This window comes from Danio rerio, chromosome 16 (genome assembly GCF_049306965.1).
Source record: "Danio rerio strain Tuebingen ecotype United States chromosome 16, GRCz12tu, whole genome shotgun sequence".
Lineage (NCBI taxonomy): Eukaryota > Metazoa > Chordata > Actinopteri > Cypriniformes > Danionidae > Danio > Danio rerio.
The window spans coordinates 58,744,516-58,760,000 of record NC_133191.1 but is presented as its reverse complement, the minus strand read 5'-3'; the positions used below and the strand labels follow the sequence as shown (position 1 = coordinate 58,760,000).

The 15,485-nt window shown below is 40.2% G+C and overlaps 1 protein-coding gene across 3 annotated transcripts in view; it reads right to left on the bottom strand.

The window, feature by feature from the left end:
- The window catches only part of phldb3 (pleckstrin homology-like domain, family B, member 3), a 37,984-nt gene that overhangs the window by 9,907 nt on the left and 12,592 nt on the right, over window positions 1-15,485 (bottom strand). For 2 of the 3 annotated variants that reach the window (XM_073925564.1, XM_073925563.1), the window contains exons 5-9: window positions 11,369-11,497; window positions 9,999-10,166; window positions 7,285-7,395; window positions 3,809-3,910; window positions 3,652-3,733 (exon numbers count right to left, since the gene is read on the bottom strand). In XM_073925564.1, the coding sequence (XP_073781665.1) occupies window positions 3,652-3,733; window positions 3,809-3,910; window positions 7,285-7,395; window positions 9,999-10,166; window positions 11,369-11,455 (550 nt within the window). In that variant the 5' untranslated portion in view covers window positions 11,456-11,497. Of the gene's footprint in view, window positions 1-3,651; window positions 3,734-3,808; window positions 3,911-5,451; window positions 5,589-6,969; window positions 7,135-7,284; window positions 7,396-9,998; window positions 10,167-11,368; window positions 11,498-15,485 lie in introns of those variants that run through there. The other variant, XM_073925565.1, reaches the window with a different exon arrangement.

Genomic DNA, 15,485 nt, shown 5'->3' with positions numbered 1-15,485 from the left:
TTTCAGTTATTTTAATGTTTAGAATATTGTTTAATATGTCCTTAAATAAAAGAGCTCCTTCTAATATTCATTCCTTTTCTTGTCGGCTTACCCCCTTTATTAATCCGGGGTCGCCACAGCGGAATGAACCGACAACTTATCCAGCACGTTTTTACGCAGCGGATCTCTGGGAAACATCAACACACACACACATTCACACTCATACACTACGGACAATTTAGCCTACCCAATTCACCTGTACCGCATGTGTTTGGACTGTGGGGGAAACCGGAGCACCCGGAGGAAACCCACGCAAACGAGGCTCTAACCAGTGACCTTCTTGCTGTAAGGCGACAGCACTACCTACTGCGCCACTGCGTCGCCCCTTTTTCTAATATAATTAGCTTTGTTTCATTTCATAAATCATTTCGTCTTATGGTTCACATTTATTTTACAATCATTTATATTGTCTGCAAATAATTTAGCATATCTTCATAGAAAAAAATGCTGAATATATTTAAAATACTAGGAAATATTTAAGATAAGTTATTGAAATAGTCGGCAACACAGTGGCGCAGTAGGTAGTGCTGTCGCTTCACAGCAAGAAGGTCGCTGGTTCGAGCCTCGGCTGGGTCAGTTGGCGTTTCTATGTGGAGTTTGCATGTTCTCCCTGTGTTCGTGTGGGTTTCCTCCGGGTGCTCCAGTTTCCCCCACAATTGGGTAGGCCAGGGATGTCCAAACTCGGTCCTGGAGGGCTGGTGTCCTGCAGATTTGATCTCCATCTTGCCTCAACACACCTGCATGGATGTTTCTAGAAAGCCTAGTGAGAGCTTGATTAGCTAGCCCAGGTGTGTCTGATTGGGGTTGGAACTAAACTTTGCAGGACACTGGACCTCCAGGACTGAGTTTGGACATGCCTGGGGTATGCTAAATTGACTGTAGTGTGTGTGTGTGTGAATGAGTGTGTATGGGTGCTTCCCAATACTGGGTTGCAACTGGAAGGCATCCGGAGCATAAAACATGTGCTGGATAAGTTGGCGGTTCATTCCGCTGTGGCGATCCTGGATTAATAAAGGGACTAAGCTGAAGGAAATGAATGAATGAATATCGCACAATTTCCCAGTACTGCACATCCCCACCTCTAATTCTCCTCCATCCGTATTTTCTAAAGGTTGGAATCAAACAGGAAGTGACATAAAAGTCACATTCAGTCCATCAATCATTATCTGTGATATTAGTATGATGTCTGAGTCACCGGTGTGTAAGACTGTGCTGTTCTGACAGATAAACCACTGTCGGGAATATGAGACAAACAAAAGCACAGCAGGCGGATTTACAGGCTTTTCCAGAAACACGGCACACCTTTACACAGACAAATCTGCTGCGACACGCTCCGCCGTTGAGCTGTTTCTCAACAGTCTGCTCTGAAAGCTGATTTGAGTGAGTGTTTCAGGCCACGTCCACACGTACATGAGTATTTCTCTGTCCAGATGACAATGCAAAACTGCACTGTGCTAAACTCCACATGACCCGGAAGCTGCAGAGGCATTTATTTCAGTATGTTGATGTACTTCCAACTGACACAGAATATTAACAGGGTTTCTGCAGATATCATAATGTTAAATTTAAAGGGCACATAAATCACCACTTTTTCTGATTTAATATTAATATTCTGGTTGTTCTGAGTGTGCCAGTTCAGGTTCAGTTCAACACACAGTTCAGATGTGTTTATTATAATGTGTTATAAAAGTGTCATGTTGTGGGTGTGTACACAGCTCGTTGTTTTAGGGGTGTGTTGCTTCACATGAAAATTAGTTTCGGCTTGCCGCCAATTGTAACAAGGGGGCGGAGCTCCCACGCTCTGTGTGTACATCAGACAGGCAGACAGGGAGAAGCTAAGCTAGGATACATGTACGACTCGGACACAGACCAAGCAGAGAGTACAAAATCATTTGTGTCTCTGTATAGTTTTACAGTAGAGATCTGCGCGGGACCAAACTTTGAATCCCTCTCTCGCCCGCTGCCCGACCCGCCCCGTTTTCTACCCGCCGCGCCCGATCCAGCCAAAGAGCGGGGGGAGAACAAAAGCGAATACCACCCAGCTATACAGAGTCCAGACAGCCTATAACAAGCTGTCTGTATAAACACACACACACATAGCACCAAGCACACACACATAGAGAAAGCTCTCTCTCTCTATTTCTCATTCGCGCACGCGCATTAACACACACACACACACACACACACACACAAGCACCAAGCGCACACACACAGGCAAAGCTCTCTCTCTCATTCGCACACACACACCTCTCATTCGCGCATGCCACACACATACATCCACACACACACACAGCAACAAACAAGCTAAACACAGCATCGCGCTATTTCATTTACACACAAACATAAGCGTCCTCGCTCGGGAGTCGGGAGCAATTTTGCTAGACAGCCCGCTCCCGTCCCAAATTAAACCGGTTATCGGCCGCTCCCGCGCTTTATTCGGAATGCAGACCTCTATTTTACAGCCAACTGTGTGCTAGTTTCAAGTGCCGAGCTTGTACACTGACACTAATAACCACGCACACTGAATAATCTTTGACTGAGGCAATGGATGTGCTGCTCGAAGCCGCGACACGGCTAAAGCAGTGCCCAGCAGTGCCTATATACAGCCATACCGCACTGCCACTCGAGTAATATTGCTCAAATATTCCATAATTTGCTTATATATATATATATTAGCCTTTTGCTTGTACGGTGGCCAGTTATTGTCAAAACACCTGTCAAAATTCTTTTTCTGAATTTTTTTTTTCTGAATTTTTTAATGACGGAGAAAACTTTCGGAGATCAGCTGCGACCTAAATGGCACACTATACACTATGCACTCATGCACTTTGTACTTATGCACTTACACACTCAACAATATAGTATATGTATGTAGTGTCGTCCCAAATGGACCACTAATGTTTTCCTAATAAGCGGAAATTCAACCCGTTTCCCTGATGACGTTTGACGGTTGCCAAATCAGTGAAATAAACGACCGAACTATCAAATAATACCTGCATTCACCATCGGGAGGCGCTATAATCACTTTCGTAGGAGAATTTTGCTTTCACCATCCAAAACAAATAAAGTTATTTAACATGTGCGCCCGATAGCTCCGCCCCTTCCGCTACGTAAGCAAACCTGCGGTCGTTGAGTGCGTGAAGTGTCCATCAATACACACTTCACTTTAGCGGCTGAATGAATGCATCATCCAGGGTAATTAAAGTGCACTTATTATTATTAGAGTTTTCAGTGTGAACGCACTACTTACACTATTTATACTACAAAATGGCGTAGAATAGTGCATAAGTATGCGATTTGCGACGCAGCTATCGTGTGTGAATTTGACTGATACAACTTGAGGTAGAATTATTTTTTTTAATGTATAAAATTTACAGACAAAAATTTGTATTCAGTGAGGAATAGCCTTTAGAGCAGGGGTCACCGGTGTCCTGCAGATTTTAGCTCCAACTCTAATCAAACACACCTGAACAAGCTGATCAAGCTCTTACTAGGTATACTTGAAACATCCAGGCTGGTGTGTTGAGGCAAGTTGGAGCTAAACCCTGAAGGGACGCCGGCCCTCCAGGACCGAGATTGGTGACTCCTGCTTTAGAGAGTTGTTGTTCTCACCTTGCGCAGACACGGGTCTGTCTGTGGTCTTCCTGTGAGAGCTGCGTCTGCGTGGTAAACTACACGAGTCCTTCAGAGACTCCTGTCAACATGATCACCAGTGTCAGAATCACTGAACATCATCATCACCATCATCTTCATCATTACTCTTGCTCACCTGTGCTGCCCTGTGAATGGTCAGAGGGCTGAGTGACATCATGCAGGGGGTGGAGCCGGTGATGTTGGACCAATCAGTGAGCGGCTTTTTCTCTTTCAAAATCTACAAACGCACAAAAGGTTTAGTAACAGACACATCCTGAGTGATGCTGAGTGGAATATTGACTACATAAAACACTGTAATATTACCTGCTTCTGAAATGAAAACAAAGTACATTTATACAGTAAGGAGGCTGTGTTCTAAACAGACAGTGTAATGCCATGCTTAGTTTTGCACACATACACACACTTATACGTACAGTTGAAGTCAGAATTATTATCCCCCGTTTATTTTTTCCCCCATTTCTGTTTACAGAGAGCAGATTTATTCAACACATTTCAATTCATAATAGTGTTAATAAGTCATCTCTAATAACTGATTTATTTTCTCTTTGTCATGATGACAGTAAATAATATTAGACTAGATATTCTTCAAGACACTTCTATACAGCTTAAAGTGACATTTAAAGGCTTCACTAGGGTAATTAGGGTAACTAGGCAGGTTAGGGTAATTAGGCAAGTTATTGTATAATGATGGTTTGTTCTGTAGACTATCCGAAAAAAATAGCTTAAAGGGGCTACTAATAATGTCCTTTAAATGGTGTTTAAAAAATTAAAAACTGCTTTTATTCTAGCCAAAATAAAACAAATAAGACTTTCTCCAGAAGAAAAAATATGATCAGACATACTGTGAACATTTTCTTGCTCTGTTAAACATAATTTGGGAAATATTTAAAAAAATAAAAATTAAAAATAAAAGGGGGGGCGAATAATTCTGACTACAACTGTATATATATACACTTCTTTTTTACTTGAATGTATTATTATTTTTTATTATTTATTTTTCATATTTTTAAAAACTTTAATTTCTATTATCTACTTAATTTACTTTTTTATTTTAGAATTATATATTACTTTGGATTTTGTTTTGATATTTTTCCTCTTCAATTTTTTTTATTTTTGAAACTTTCCTGAAGTTATTTTGTCTGTCTTTTCATTATTTGTATTTTAAATTATTATAGTATTAATATTTGCCTTTAACCAACATCAGAACACTGTGAACATAATGTTTAATAGTAATAAATAATAATAATAATAACAGCAGTGATAAGAATCATCACATTTGAGGAGAATTTTGATTTTCATGAAGTTCCTATTGTAATTTAGTAATGCAGATTTTCATTTTTTCATGAATAAAATCTGTCAAAATGTAGCTAACAAAAAATAAATGAAGCCGCAATAAAACACAATATAAAGACATTAAAATTCACTTTTTTAATACATTATTCTACTTTAGATTAAGCTTATGGTTTCCTTTTAAATTGAAACAGCCAAAAATGACTGAAACAGAAACAGAAAATAAAGATTCAGTAGACTTTAAAAAACACTCACATGACTAAAACACAGCGAGCACTGCTGATTACTGACTCAGTACTAACAGCCCCGGCTCTGAGCAGAAAGACTGAACTCACACACACTCTTGCTGACTCACACACATGCGCTCGTGAGCAACTGAACACACGCTAGACAGTCCGTCGTGCTACTATATACAAGAACCTAATGCAAAATAAAATATCAAAATATCACAGAGGCAGAAACACTCACCAGAAGAGCTGTACTAGACCTGATCTGCTATTTCTTCTGTTCTTGTCTGTTTCTCTCTTTCTGTTCCCTGTTCTCTCTCTCTCTTTCAGTTTCCTACTCGCTCTCTCTCTCTCCTCCTCCTCTCCTCCAGTGATTCACTACAGCACAACACTGATATAAAACCTCCAGCACAGTTTTATTTTACACTCTGTACCTGTATATATATATATATATATATATATATATATATATATATATATATATATATATATATATATATATATATATATAATTACAAATATGAAAAAAAAAAAAAAAAAAAAAAATATATATATATATATATATATATATATATATTATTTTTTTTTTTCATATTTGTAATTTTAATAAATTAAATAAATAATTTAACTCCTTTTTCATTGTAATTAATAAATCACTAATATCTTATTTTTTTCACTTGTTCATGGAAGTTTCATTTTTGAAGTGTTTTTTGTATTTTTGTTTTAGTGTTTATTTTTATTTTGCATTGAGTTCTTTTTTAATTTAATAACCTTTTTTCTAAGTAGGTTTCTTTCTAATTATTTTGCATGCACTTTTGAGTTGTTTTAAATTAATTTGCAATAATCTTTCTAGCATGTTTTAGTCTTTAACCTTTATTAATCCGGGGTCGCCACAGCGGAATGAACCGCCAACTTATCTAGCTCGTTTTTACGCAGCCGATGCCCTTCCAGCAGCAACCCATCTCTGGGAAACATCCATACACACACTCATACACTACGGACAATTTAGCCTACCCAATTCACCTGTACCGCATGTGTTTGGACTGTGGGGGACACCAGAGCACCTGGAGGAAACCCACGCAAAGGCAGGGAGAACATGCAAACTCCACACAGAAACGCCAACTGAGCCGAGGCTTGAACCAGCGACCTTCTTGCTATGAGGCGACAGCACTACCTACTGCGCCACCGCATCCCTTTTATTTTTTTATTCTTATTATTAACATTTTCTTTTTAATATTAATAGCATTTTCAGTTTTCTTTTTCATTTTATTAAATCTGAAAAATGTTTTTGTGTTGTAGCCATTAATAGTGTTTAATGTATACAATGGTAAAATAGTTTTTATTGTTGATTTTTAAGTGTGCATATATATATATATATATTCATTCATTCATACATTTTCTTTTCAGCTTAGTCCCTTTATTAATCTGGGGTCGCCACAGCGGAATGACATCCAGCGTTCTCCAGCCTTCAGCGCCTAGACTGCAGCTCTGCACAAGCCGTTTGGCCAGTGGAGAAATGGTCGTGCAAACTGAGCCTGGTTTCTCTCCAGGTAATTTAATTCTTCTTTCACCAATTGGTGAAGTTTTTTCCTCGCCGCTGTCGCCACTGGCTTGCATGCGTCGGGACCCGTAGAGCTGCGCATCGATGGATTTGCTCCTCGGTGTTTGGACTCTCAGTATTGAATATTAAACTAGAGACTTTTTCTGATTCAAAAAAATAACCAAATAAACTCCTATTCCTCATCTCGCGCGCACAGACCTGCTAGGACAACACTGGGATACATCACAGCCGGTCGGCCGGTCGCATGCGGTCTAGTCGCAGGAGTTCAAATATTTCAATAGATCTGCAGCTCAATTCGGATCCGATTTTACCCGCATACTCCAGCCAGCTCCCGGACTGCTCTCCATTGGAAATGAATGACTTCTGTTCACATTAACATTCAAAGGTTGCAAGTTTATGTGTGGTTGAAAAACACTTGCTGTGCGTAACGCCCATAAGCATTTACATTTTACTATTTCACTTCTACTACAGACAGACAGAAGTGTTCAGTCAGTATAAATCTGCTTCTCTTACCCGGTGTGTCCTGTGCAGCAGCTCTTTCTTCTCCTGCCGGAGGGAGCTCAGTGTTTTCTCCTTCTCCTTCTCCATCTCCTTCAGCTGCTTCTCCAGATGCTGCACTCGTTCCTGCAACACAGCGAAGCCATCATCATCATCATCATCTGCAGGTTCAGTGGTGTTTCAGTGAATGCATTAGTGAAGGATGAAGGTCAGAGATCTGTCATGAAGAGCAGCTGAGTCAATGAGCAGCATCTCTCTCTCTCTCACCTCCAGCTGCAGACACTGCTGCATCACAACACAACACCAGACACTACTGCACCAGCTGAAGACAATATTATTCACTTTCCTGAGAAATAGTTTAATATATTTCCCATGTGATGTTTTTTTCACAGTATTTCCTATAATATTTGTTCTTCTGGAGAAAGTTTTATTTGTTTTATTTCGGCTAGAATAAAAGCAGTTTTTAATTGTTTTGAAGCCATTTTAAGCTCAATATTATTAGCCGCTCAGTTTTATTATTATTATTATTTATTATTAGCAGTATCAGTTTTGGATTGTCTCCAGAACAAGCCACGGTTATACAATGACTTGCCTAATTACCCTAATTAAGCTTTTAAATGTCTCTTTAAGCTGTATAGAAGTGTCTTGAAGAATATCTAGTCTAATATTATTTACTGTCATCATGACAAAGAGAAAATAAATCAGTTATTAGAGATGAGTTATTAACACTATTATGTGCAGAAATGTGTTGAGAAATCTTAATGGTGATTCCTTCATGCATTAATTTTCTTGTCGGCTTAGTCCCTTTAACAATCCAGGGTCGCCACAGCGGAATGAACCGACAACTTATCCAGCAAGTTTTTACGCAGCGGATGCCCTTCCAGCAGCAACCCATCTCTGGGAATCATCCACACACACATTCACACACACACTCATACACTACGGACAATTTAGCCTACCCAATTCAACTGTACCGCATGTGTTTGGACTGTGGGGGAAACCGGAGCACCCGGAGGAAACCCACACGAACGCAGGGAGAACATGCAAACTCCACACAGAAACGTTAACGGAGTCGAGGTTTGAACCAGCGACCTTTCTGCTGTGAGGCGACAGCACTACCTACTGCACCACTGCCTCGCCCTTAATGGTGAATATTTTAAATAATATTAAAATGTTATACAAATATTGAATATTTTACTGTAATATTTTTGTGCATGTATGAATTTAATATATAAGTTGAATCCGCTTACAGAGAGTGTTAAAGTCTCTTTCAGAGTCTGCGTCAATCTGTGAGTGTCTGCTTATCGTAATGCTGATGTTTAAGTTCCTTTTATTTGTTTTTAAGTGTCTAAATGGCGCTGCACCCCTTTACCTCTCTGAGCTGCTCTGTGTTTACACACCTTCTCGTTCGCTCAGGTCAGCCGACCCGCTCCTCCTGGGTGTGCCCACGACCAGTCGAAAGCTCAGAGGGGATCGGGCTTTTGCTGTGGCTGCACTAAAATTGTAGAATGAGCTGCCGTTGTATATTAGACAAGCCTCTTCCATTACTGTTTTTAAATCTCTTCTTAAACCCCACTTGTTCAATTAGGCTTTTAGCACAGCGTGAGATGTGGACATTTTATGTTTATATATTTGCATTTAAAGTTTGTTTAACTCTTTGTTGTCAGCACTTTGGTCAACTGTGTTGTTTTAAAGTGCTTTATAAATAAACTGAATTGAATTGAATGTGATTATCTTGATTTCTTGTTGTTTGTTGTGTCAGCAGTATATTAGCGCAGATGCTCAGTGCGTCTCAGCTGATCACAGAACAGCCAATCAGAGCCAAGATAAAGTGCTCCATTCAGAGTAAATCAGGAATTTGAAACATTCCACTTGCAAAAGTCACTTGACATCATGTTTGCAGCTTCTCAACTCAGATTCTGTGTGAATATTAGGCCGGCACTGCAGGTGAAGTGTTCATTTATCAATAAACATTCATTCAGAAACAGCAGATCCTTCAGAGCAGGAGTGTAAGGCTGCTTTCACACCTACACTTTTGTTTGGGAACGTGTCTCGTTTGCCCAGTTAGCGCGGTTCGTTTGGCATATGTGAACAGGGCAATCGCGCTCTGTTCCGCGCCAAAGTAATCGCTCCGAGATCGCTTGAATGAGGTGGTCTCGGCTAGATTGAAACGAACCCTGGAGCGGTTTGATTGCAGTGAGAAAGCGATCCGATCTGAGCGCGGTTATATCACAGTGTTTTATGGATATGTAATAGGCTTACGGCTATATGAAGAGAGAATTATGAGTAGGGCGGGAAGTTTCGCGAGTCTCCGGATGCCCGCAAACGAGTGATGATCTCCCGGTAATCTCGCGTCTCCCTCCCGGTCCTCAAATAGGCATCGTCGCGCACCCTTCTCACCCCTCCCCACCGCATCTCTCCTCAGACACGTCGCGCGCGCACCCTGTCAATCACCACCAAACCACCACCTCTCCTGACAGCTGAGCGGGACGCTGCAAAATAAACCCTGACACTCTGACCAATGTGAGGAGAGTTTACTCACACGTGACTTGTTTTAGTTCTTTTGGTCTGATTAGAAACTTTGCAGTGTGAAAGCGAACCGCTCCAAGAGCAAAGAGCAACAATGTAACAACTGTAATCTCAGTTTCAGAACAACTGAATCCATTCACAGGTGTGAAAGCACCCTAAAAGACTATGTGTGTGGTGAATTGTGGGTAATCTGAGCTCACCTGAGAGGCGTTGCGTGTGTGTTGTACTCTGGTTATTTCTGTCTCGATGACGGTTTCCGTCTCTCCATCCTCCCCGTCTCGCTCTTCTTCGACTCCGCTCTCCAGCTCCAGAATGCTGAACTCCAGGTCCTCAAACACTCGCAGCGTGGCCTCCAGAGCATCCTTCTCCTGAGCACAGTTCAATGTTTAATTATAACATGTTTTTTAAAACAACAAGTGTTTACCAAGTGCTGTACAAGCATGCCTAATTTAAAACAAGACTGTCGTGTTAAAAGCAAAATGAGTATTTAGACTAGATTTAAAAACAGAAAGGGTTTTGGCCTGGCTAATACCAAGAGGTAAATTGACCCTTCGCTAAGCCCCATCCTCCTTAGTTACTGCTACGCCTGTCAAGCTTTCGTGTCTGGCACGTCTTTCACCCCAGACTATAGGGTTAGATGTTTTCTCTCTCTTATTTATTTATTTGTTTTTTGTGTTTGGCACATGTACTCATGTGCGATCAGAAAACTAGTGTCCGCCTCTCCCTTCACTCCGCCCCGAAGACCCAGCTGGCCCTTTTCGGCCCAAGGTATTCGGCAGGCCAAAAAAGGCCAGCCACTGGCCCTGAAAAAGCCCTGCTTTGGCCCGATAAGCCCCTGGAAGTGACAGTGAAAATGCGACGGGCCTTGGCTCACTTGCTTTAGGCGCGATAGTGGAAACGCGGCTGATGTGTATAAGCCGCTGTCAGACATTCTGAATATAATTAGTCATTTTTGGCGAACAGTGAGATATCAGAGTGGTGCAAATTAATTTGACTTGTAAATTTGACTTAATAATATAAAAGAAAAATCTATTTTGTGTTAATGTGACATGTTTCTGTCCAATATTACACAATCCATGCATATTGCCACTATAAATAAAAGTTATTTTTTGAAGAATTTGAAATGTGGTGGCGACGCAGTGGCGCAGTGGGTAGCACGTTCACCTCACAACAAGCTGGTTCGAGCCTCGGCTCAGTTGGCGTTTCTGTGTGGAGTTTGCATGTTCTCACAGTCCAAACACAAGCGCTATAGGGGAACTGATCAACTAAATTGACCGTAGTGTATGAGTGTCAATAAGTGTGTATGGGTGTTTCCCAGGGATGGGTTGCAGCTGGAAGGAAATCCGCTGTGTAAAACATATGCTGGATAAGTTGGTGGTTTATTCCGCTGTGGCAACCTCAGATTAATAAAGGGACTAAGCCAAAAAGAAAATCAACGAATGAATGAATGTTTATGCACACAGAAAACCGCTCATTTACAAGATATTAATAACATCTCATGGTTTGTCCTGTATTTTAGATTTAATAAATGCAGTCAGGGTGAACAGAACTGGCTGTTATCTCCTCTCACCTGTTGTAGCTGCAGCATCATCTGCTCTCTCTGGTCCTCCGGCTGTGACGGGATCTGCTTCTCCATCTCCGCACACCTGCTCTTCATCTTCTCCACCTGCAGACGCTGCTCCTCCAGCTTCACACGCTCCTGAACAACACCACAGCGTCAGCTCAAACTCAATAGCTATGCTCACATCCATCTATTATTATGCACATTTCGGAATTTTGCATAAAAGCACTGATTAATGTAAACGCCAAGATGTGCAAAAAAAATAGGATAAACGATTTGTATGATAAGAAAACATTCACATGAACTCAGATGCAAACACATGTAAACTTTTCGCTTCTTCAGTCAGTGTGATGGGGTTTAGTTTTTCCACAGATGATGATTACATAAAAATGCGCATGATGGGATGCATTACTGGACAAAGCAGCGTTTTCCCCACATTGTAAAACATCTGAAATGTCTTGCTGATTGTAAAATGAGGTTTACTTTACCCGGTAACATTGGCACCATTTTATCTTACAGTATATTTACTAAATACTGACTGATTGTAAGAAGGCAGACCAAAGACTTTTAGCTTAACACAACTCCTCGACGGGCCTTGGCTCGCTTGCTTTAGGCGCGATAGTGGAAACGCGGCTGATGTGTATAAGCCGCTGTCAGACATTCTGAATATAATTAGTCATTTTCGGCGAACAGTGAGATATCAGAGTGGTGCAAATTAATTTGACTTGTAAATTTGACTTAATAATATAAAAGAAAAATCTATTTTGTGTTAATGTGACATGTTTCTGTCCAATATTACATATTTCATGCATATTGCCACTATAAATAAAAGTAATTTTTTGAAGAATTTGAAATGTGGCCCTTCACTTGGTTTGCAAAACTTAATGTGGCCCTCGGGTCCAAAAAGTTTGCCCACCACTGCTCTTCATCATTCATTCATAGAAAGAGCAGCCAGAAAGGGGAAACTGATGGATTTGTGCCGAATATTAGCATCATTGACCCATAACAGTGTGCAGTAAGTAACCTATCACTGTCAGTGTGTTTGTGTGCTCTTTATAAATGACTGATAAACAGCTGTGGGTAAAGTATATCGTTTGCAGATGCTCAGTTTGTGATCATATCTCGGTTTTGTTCTGTTGATTTGTAATTTCTAATATTCGTAGTTTACTTTACCCGGTAACATTAGCACCATTTTATCGTACAGTATATTTACTAAATACTGACTGATTGTAAGAAGGCAGACCAAAGACTCTTAGCTTAACACAACTCCTTATCAATGCAATATAAATCAATTTATAAGGGTGGAAACAAAGAACAAGAATTATTATATCTTATGAATGATTCATAAGAAAGAGAGACACAAATCAATAAATAAATTATGTTGCTTTGGCAAACTCTTACCTTTAAATGAATTAATAAAACTTTAGACTCCTATTTAATACAACTCCACACATTAATATATGAAGACACTGACGCACTGATCTTGATATATTCCATGGTCGACTGCGATTTTTTTTTATACTATCGATTTTTTTATAAGCAAATTGGCTAATAGAATTTTAGAAACCACAAAAAAATTTGACAAAATGAGTATTTGACTCATGTGAGACAACAATTGCGCTTTCTTCATGATCTACACAAAGACTCAACACAGGCCTAGATTAGTGTGGGCAGATAAAGATTTAAAATAGATTGAATTCATTTAAATTATGATGTAAAAACTATTTGTTTTTGTGAAATGATCCTACGTAAAACACAACTGCACCTAAACCAGGGGTGTCCAAACTACGGCCCGCGGGCCATCTGCGGCCCGCAATCAGTTTTGTGGCGGCCCGCGAGGCTTTTTATGAATATTAATATAATCTGGCCCGCTATACAAAAATGAACGTAATTCAATAAATAACCACCGGGTGTCGCTATTACATGCCTTCAATTAGGCAGCCTTCCTGTTATGAAGTAAAACGAACCAAACAAACAGAAAGAAACATACAGTAATTCATACATGCATCTGGCTCAATTGACTCAGGCTGGAATCGGGCATTGAGTCCAGGCATAAGGAGTAGGTCCAGCAGAGGTAGTCAGTCTGAGGGGTAAGTCTCCGGCAGGCAAGAACTGGCCCTAGTGTATTTTGCTATCTGGGTGGCTAGGCGTGTATTAGCAAACTAATAAAGCCCGAAAAAAGCCCTGACCTTAGCGAATAAACAGTGTTCCACCAGGATCATGCATGTCAGAAACTGTAGTTTACTGCTGAACTCATTTTGTCATAGTAAAATATCACAGAAATCGAGTAATAACACTTCAGTCTTCTGCCGAAGCTCAGACGCCGCGCTTTGAGAAACTGTCAATCACAGCTGTCAATCATGATGACACGCCCAGCATTAAATTACTGCTAAAAACAAACTGTTTACAAAAATGAAGATCTGCACCTATTTCAGCACAATAACCAGTGCCTTAATCCACCAGAACCATCTTTTGGGACATTTTATTGCAAGTGTAATTTATTTTTTTATTTGGGCTCAAGTCTCCTTCATTAACACGGAGGAGGCGGGCTTTATGACTTGTACTGCAGCCAGCCCCCAGGGGGCGATCTAATGGCCGAAACCTTCACTCAAACGCAGGCTTGCGGCACACTTGAGCTGTGCGCTATTGTTTAATCCTTTGGGGTTACGTGCTGACTGACTGACAGGTGCGCGATGCGTGAGGCCAGCAAACACGCAGAAGCTTTCAGTTAAGATGAACACAGTTTCTATAGTTATACTTTATTTATAGATAAAGTATGACTCTGCATATAATCACTCTATCATGCTGGAGTTTATAGCCGTTTCACTTTACTTTAGGATGCATTATTGCCGCTCTGAAGGTCTAATCGCTGTTTTAAGTTATCCAGAGCTGTATGAATGTCATAATATTATTAAATATTACAATTTTATCAACATGTACAGCAACACTTCTGCACAATCGATACCCAGCTGATTCAGTCGTTTCATAAGAGGACCGCGCCTCTTCTCTTCTTTTTTCTTTGTCAACATATAAAGGCAGTGAGATGCGCCTCGCGTTTTTGGAATGAAAAAAGCACGTTAGCTGTGGTCGCCCACTTGTTTTACTGCAAGACATACTTAACTAGCAGAACGATAACGTATAACCCGTGCCTACTGACACATTTGCCAAAGAAGCAAAATGGAAGAAGAATATTGCTTGAAACAGACGTGTTGATGTCAAAAAAACGCTGATGTTGACCTGGATCTGCATCATAAACACAACAAATAGGCTTTACCTTTTATTTTACAGCATATAAATCATGTATGCACATTAATGCAACATCATATTTAAACAACAAAACTGTTTACAAAGTCATTATAAAATAAAACATCAGGCCTTCAGCTCTTACACTGGTGCCAAACGAGATCAAAAAGTAAAACAAATGGCAGCTGTCCCTTCAGCTCAACAACAGCAGTTTTTTTTTCATGCTAATAAAGTGCAAGAAAATTCTACACTGGCTAGTTATGATGTAGCCCCGCTAATCGCACAGCACAGGAAACCTAAAAACTCACTGAAGGAGAATTTATAAAGGATGAGTGTTGCAAGTGTAATTTGCCCAGAGAAGATTCAAGATTTTAAAAACGAAAGTCTTTCTAGAAACACAGTTGGACGATGAATTAAAATAACAAATTAAAATAATTCCATAACACACACACACACACATACACACACACACACACACACACACACATACACACACACACACACACACACACACACAYATATATATATATATATATATATATATATATATATTTATGCGCATGTCTGTGTAATGTATGTAATATATGGCCCGGGACAACTTTTTTTTTTTTTTTTGCATCTGGCCTCGGCCCAAAAAGTTTGGACACCCCTGACCTAAACTAAAACATCATTCATTTACTGGATAAATGCCAATTGCCTCTATTCCAGCAGGGGGCGCCTATGGAACTGCAGAAATAATGATGATGCCATGGTTACTGCAGTAAACAAAGCAGCTTGAGGTCAAAACTAGCAGGATTTTATCGAGATCATGAACTACACAGAATAAATAATATTTGCAGATTAAATTTAGGCAGGGGGCAGCACAGTGGTTGGCTCAGCGGTT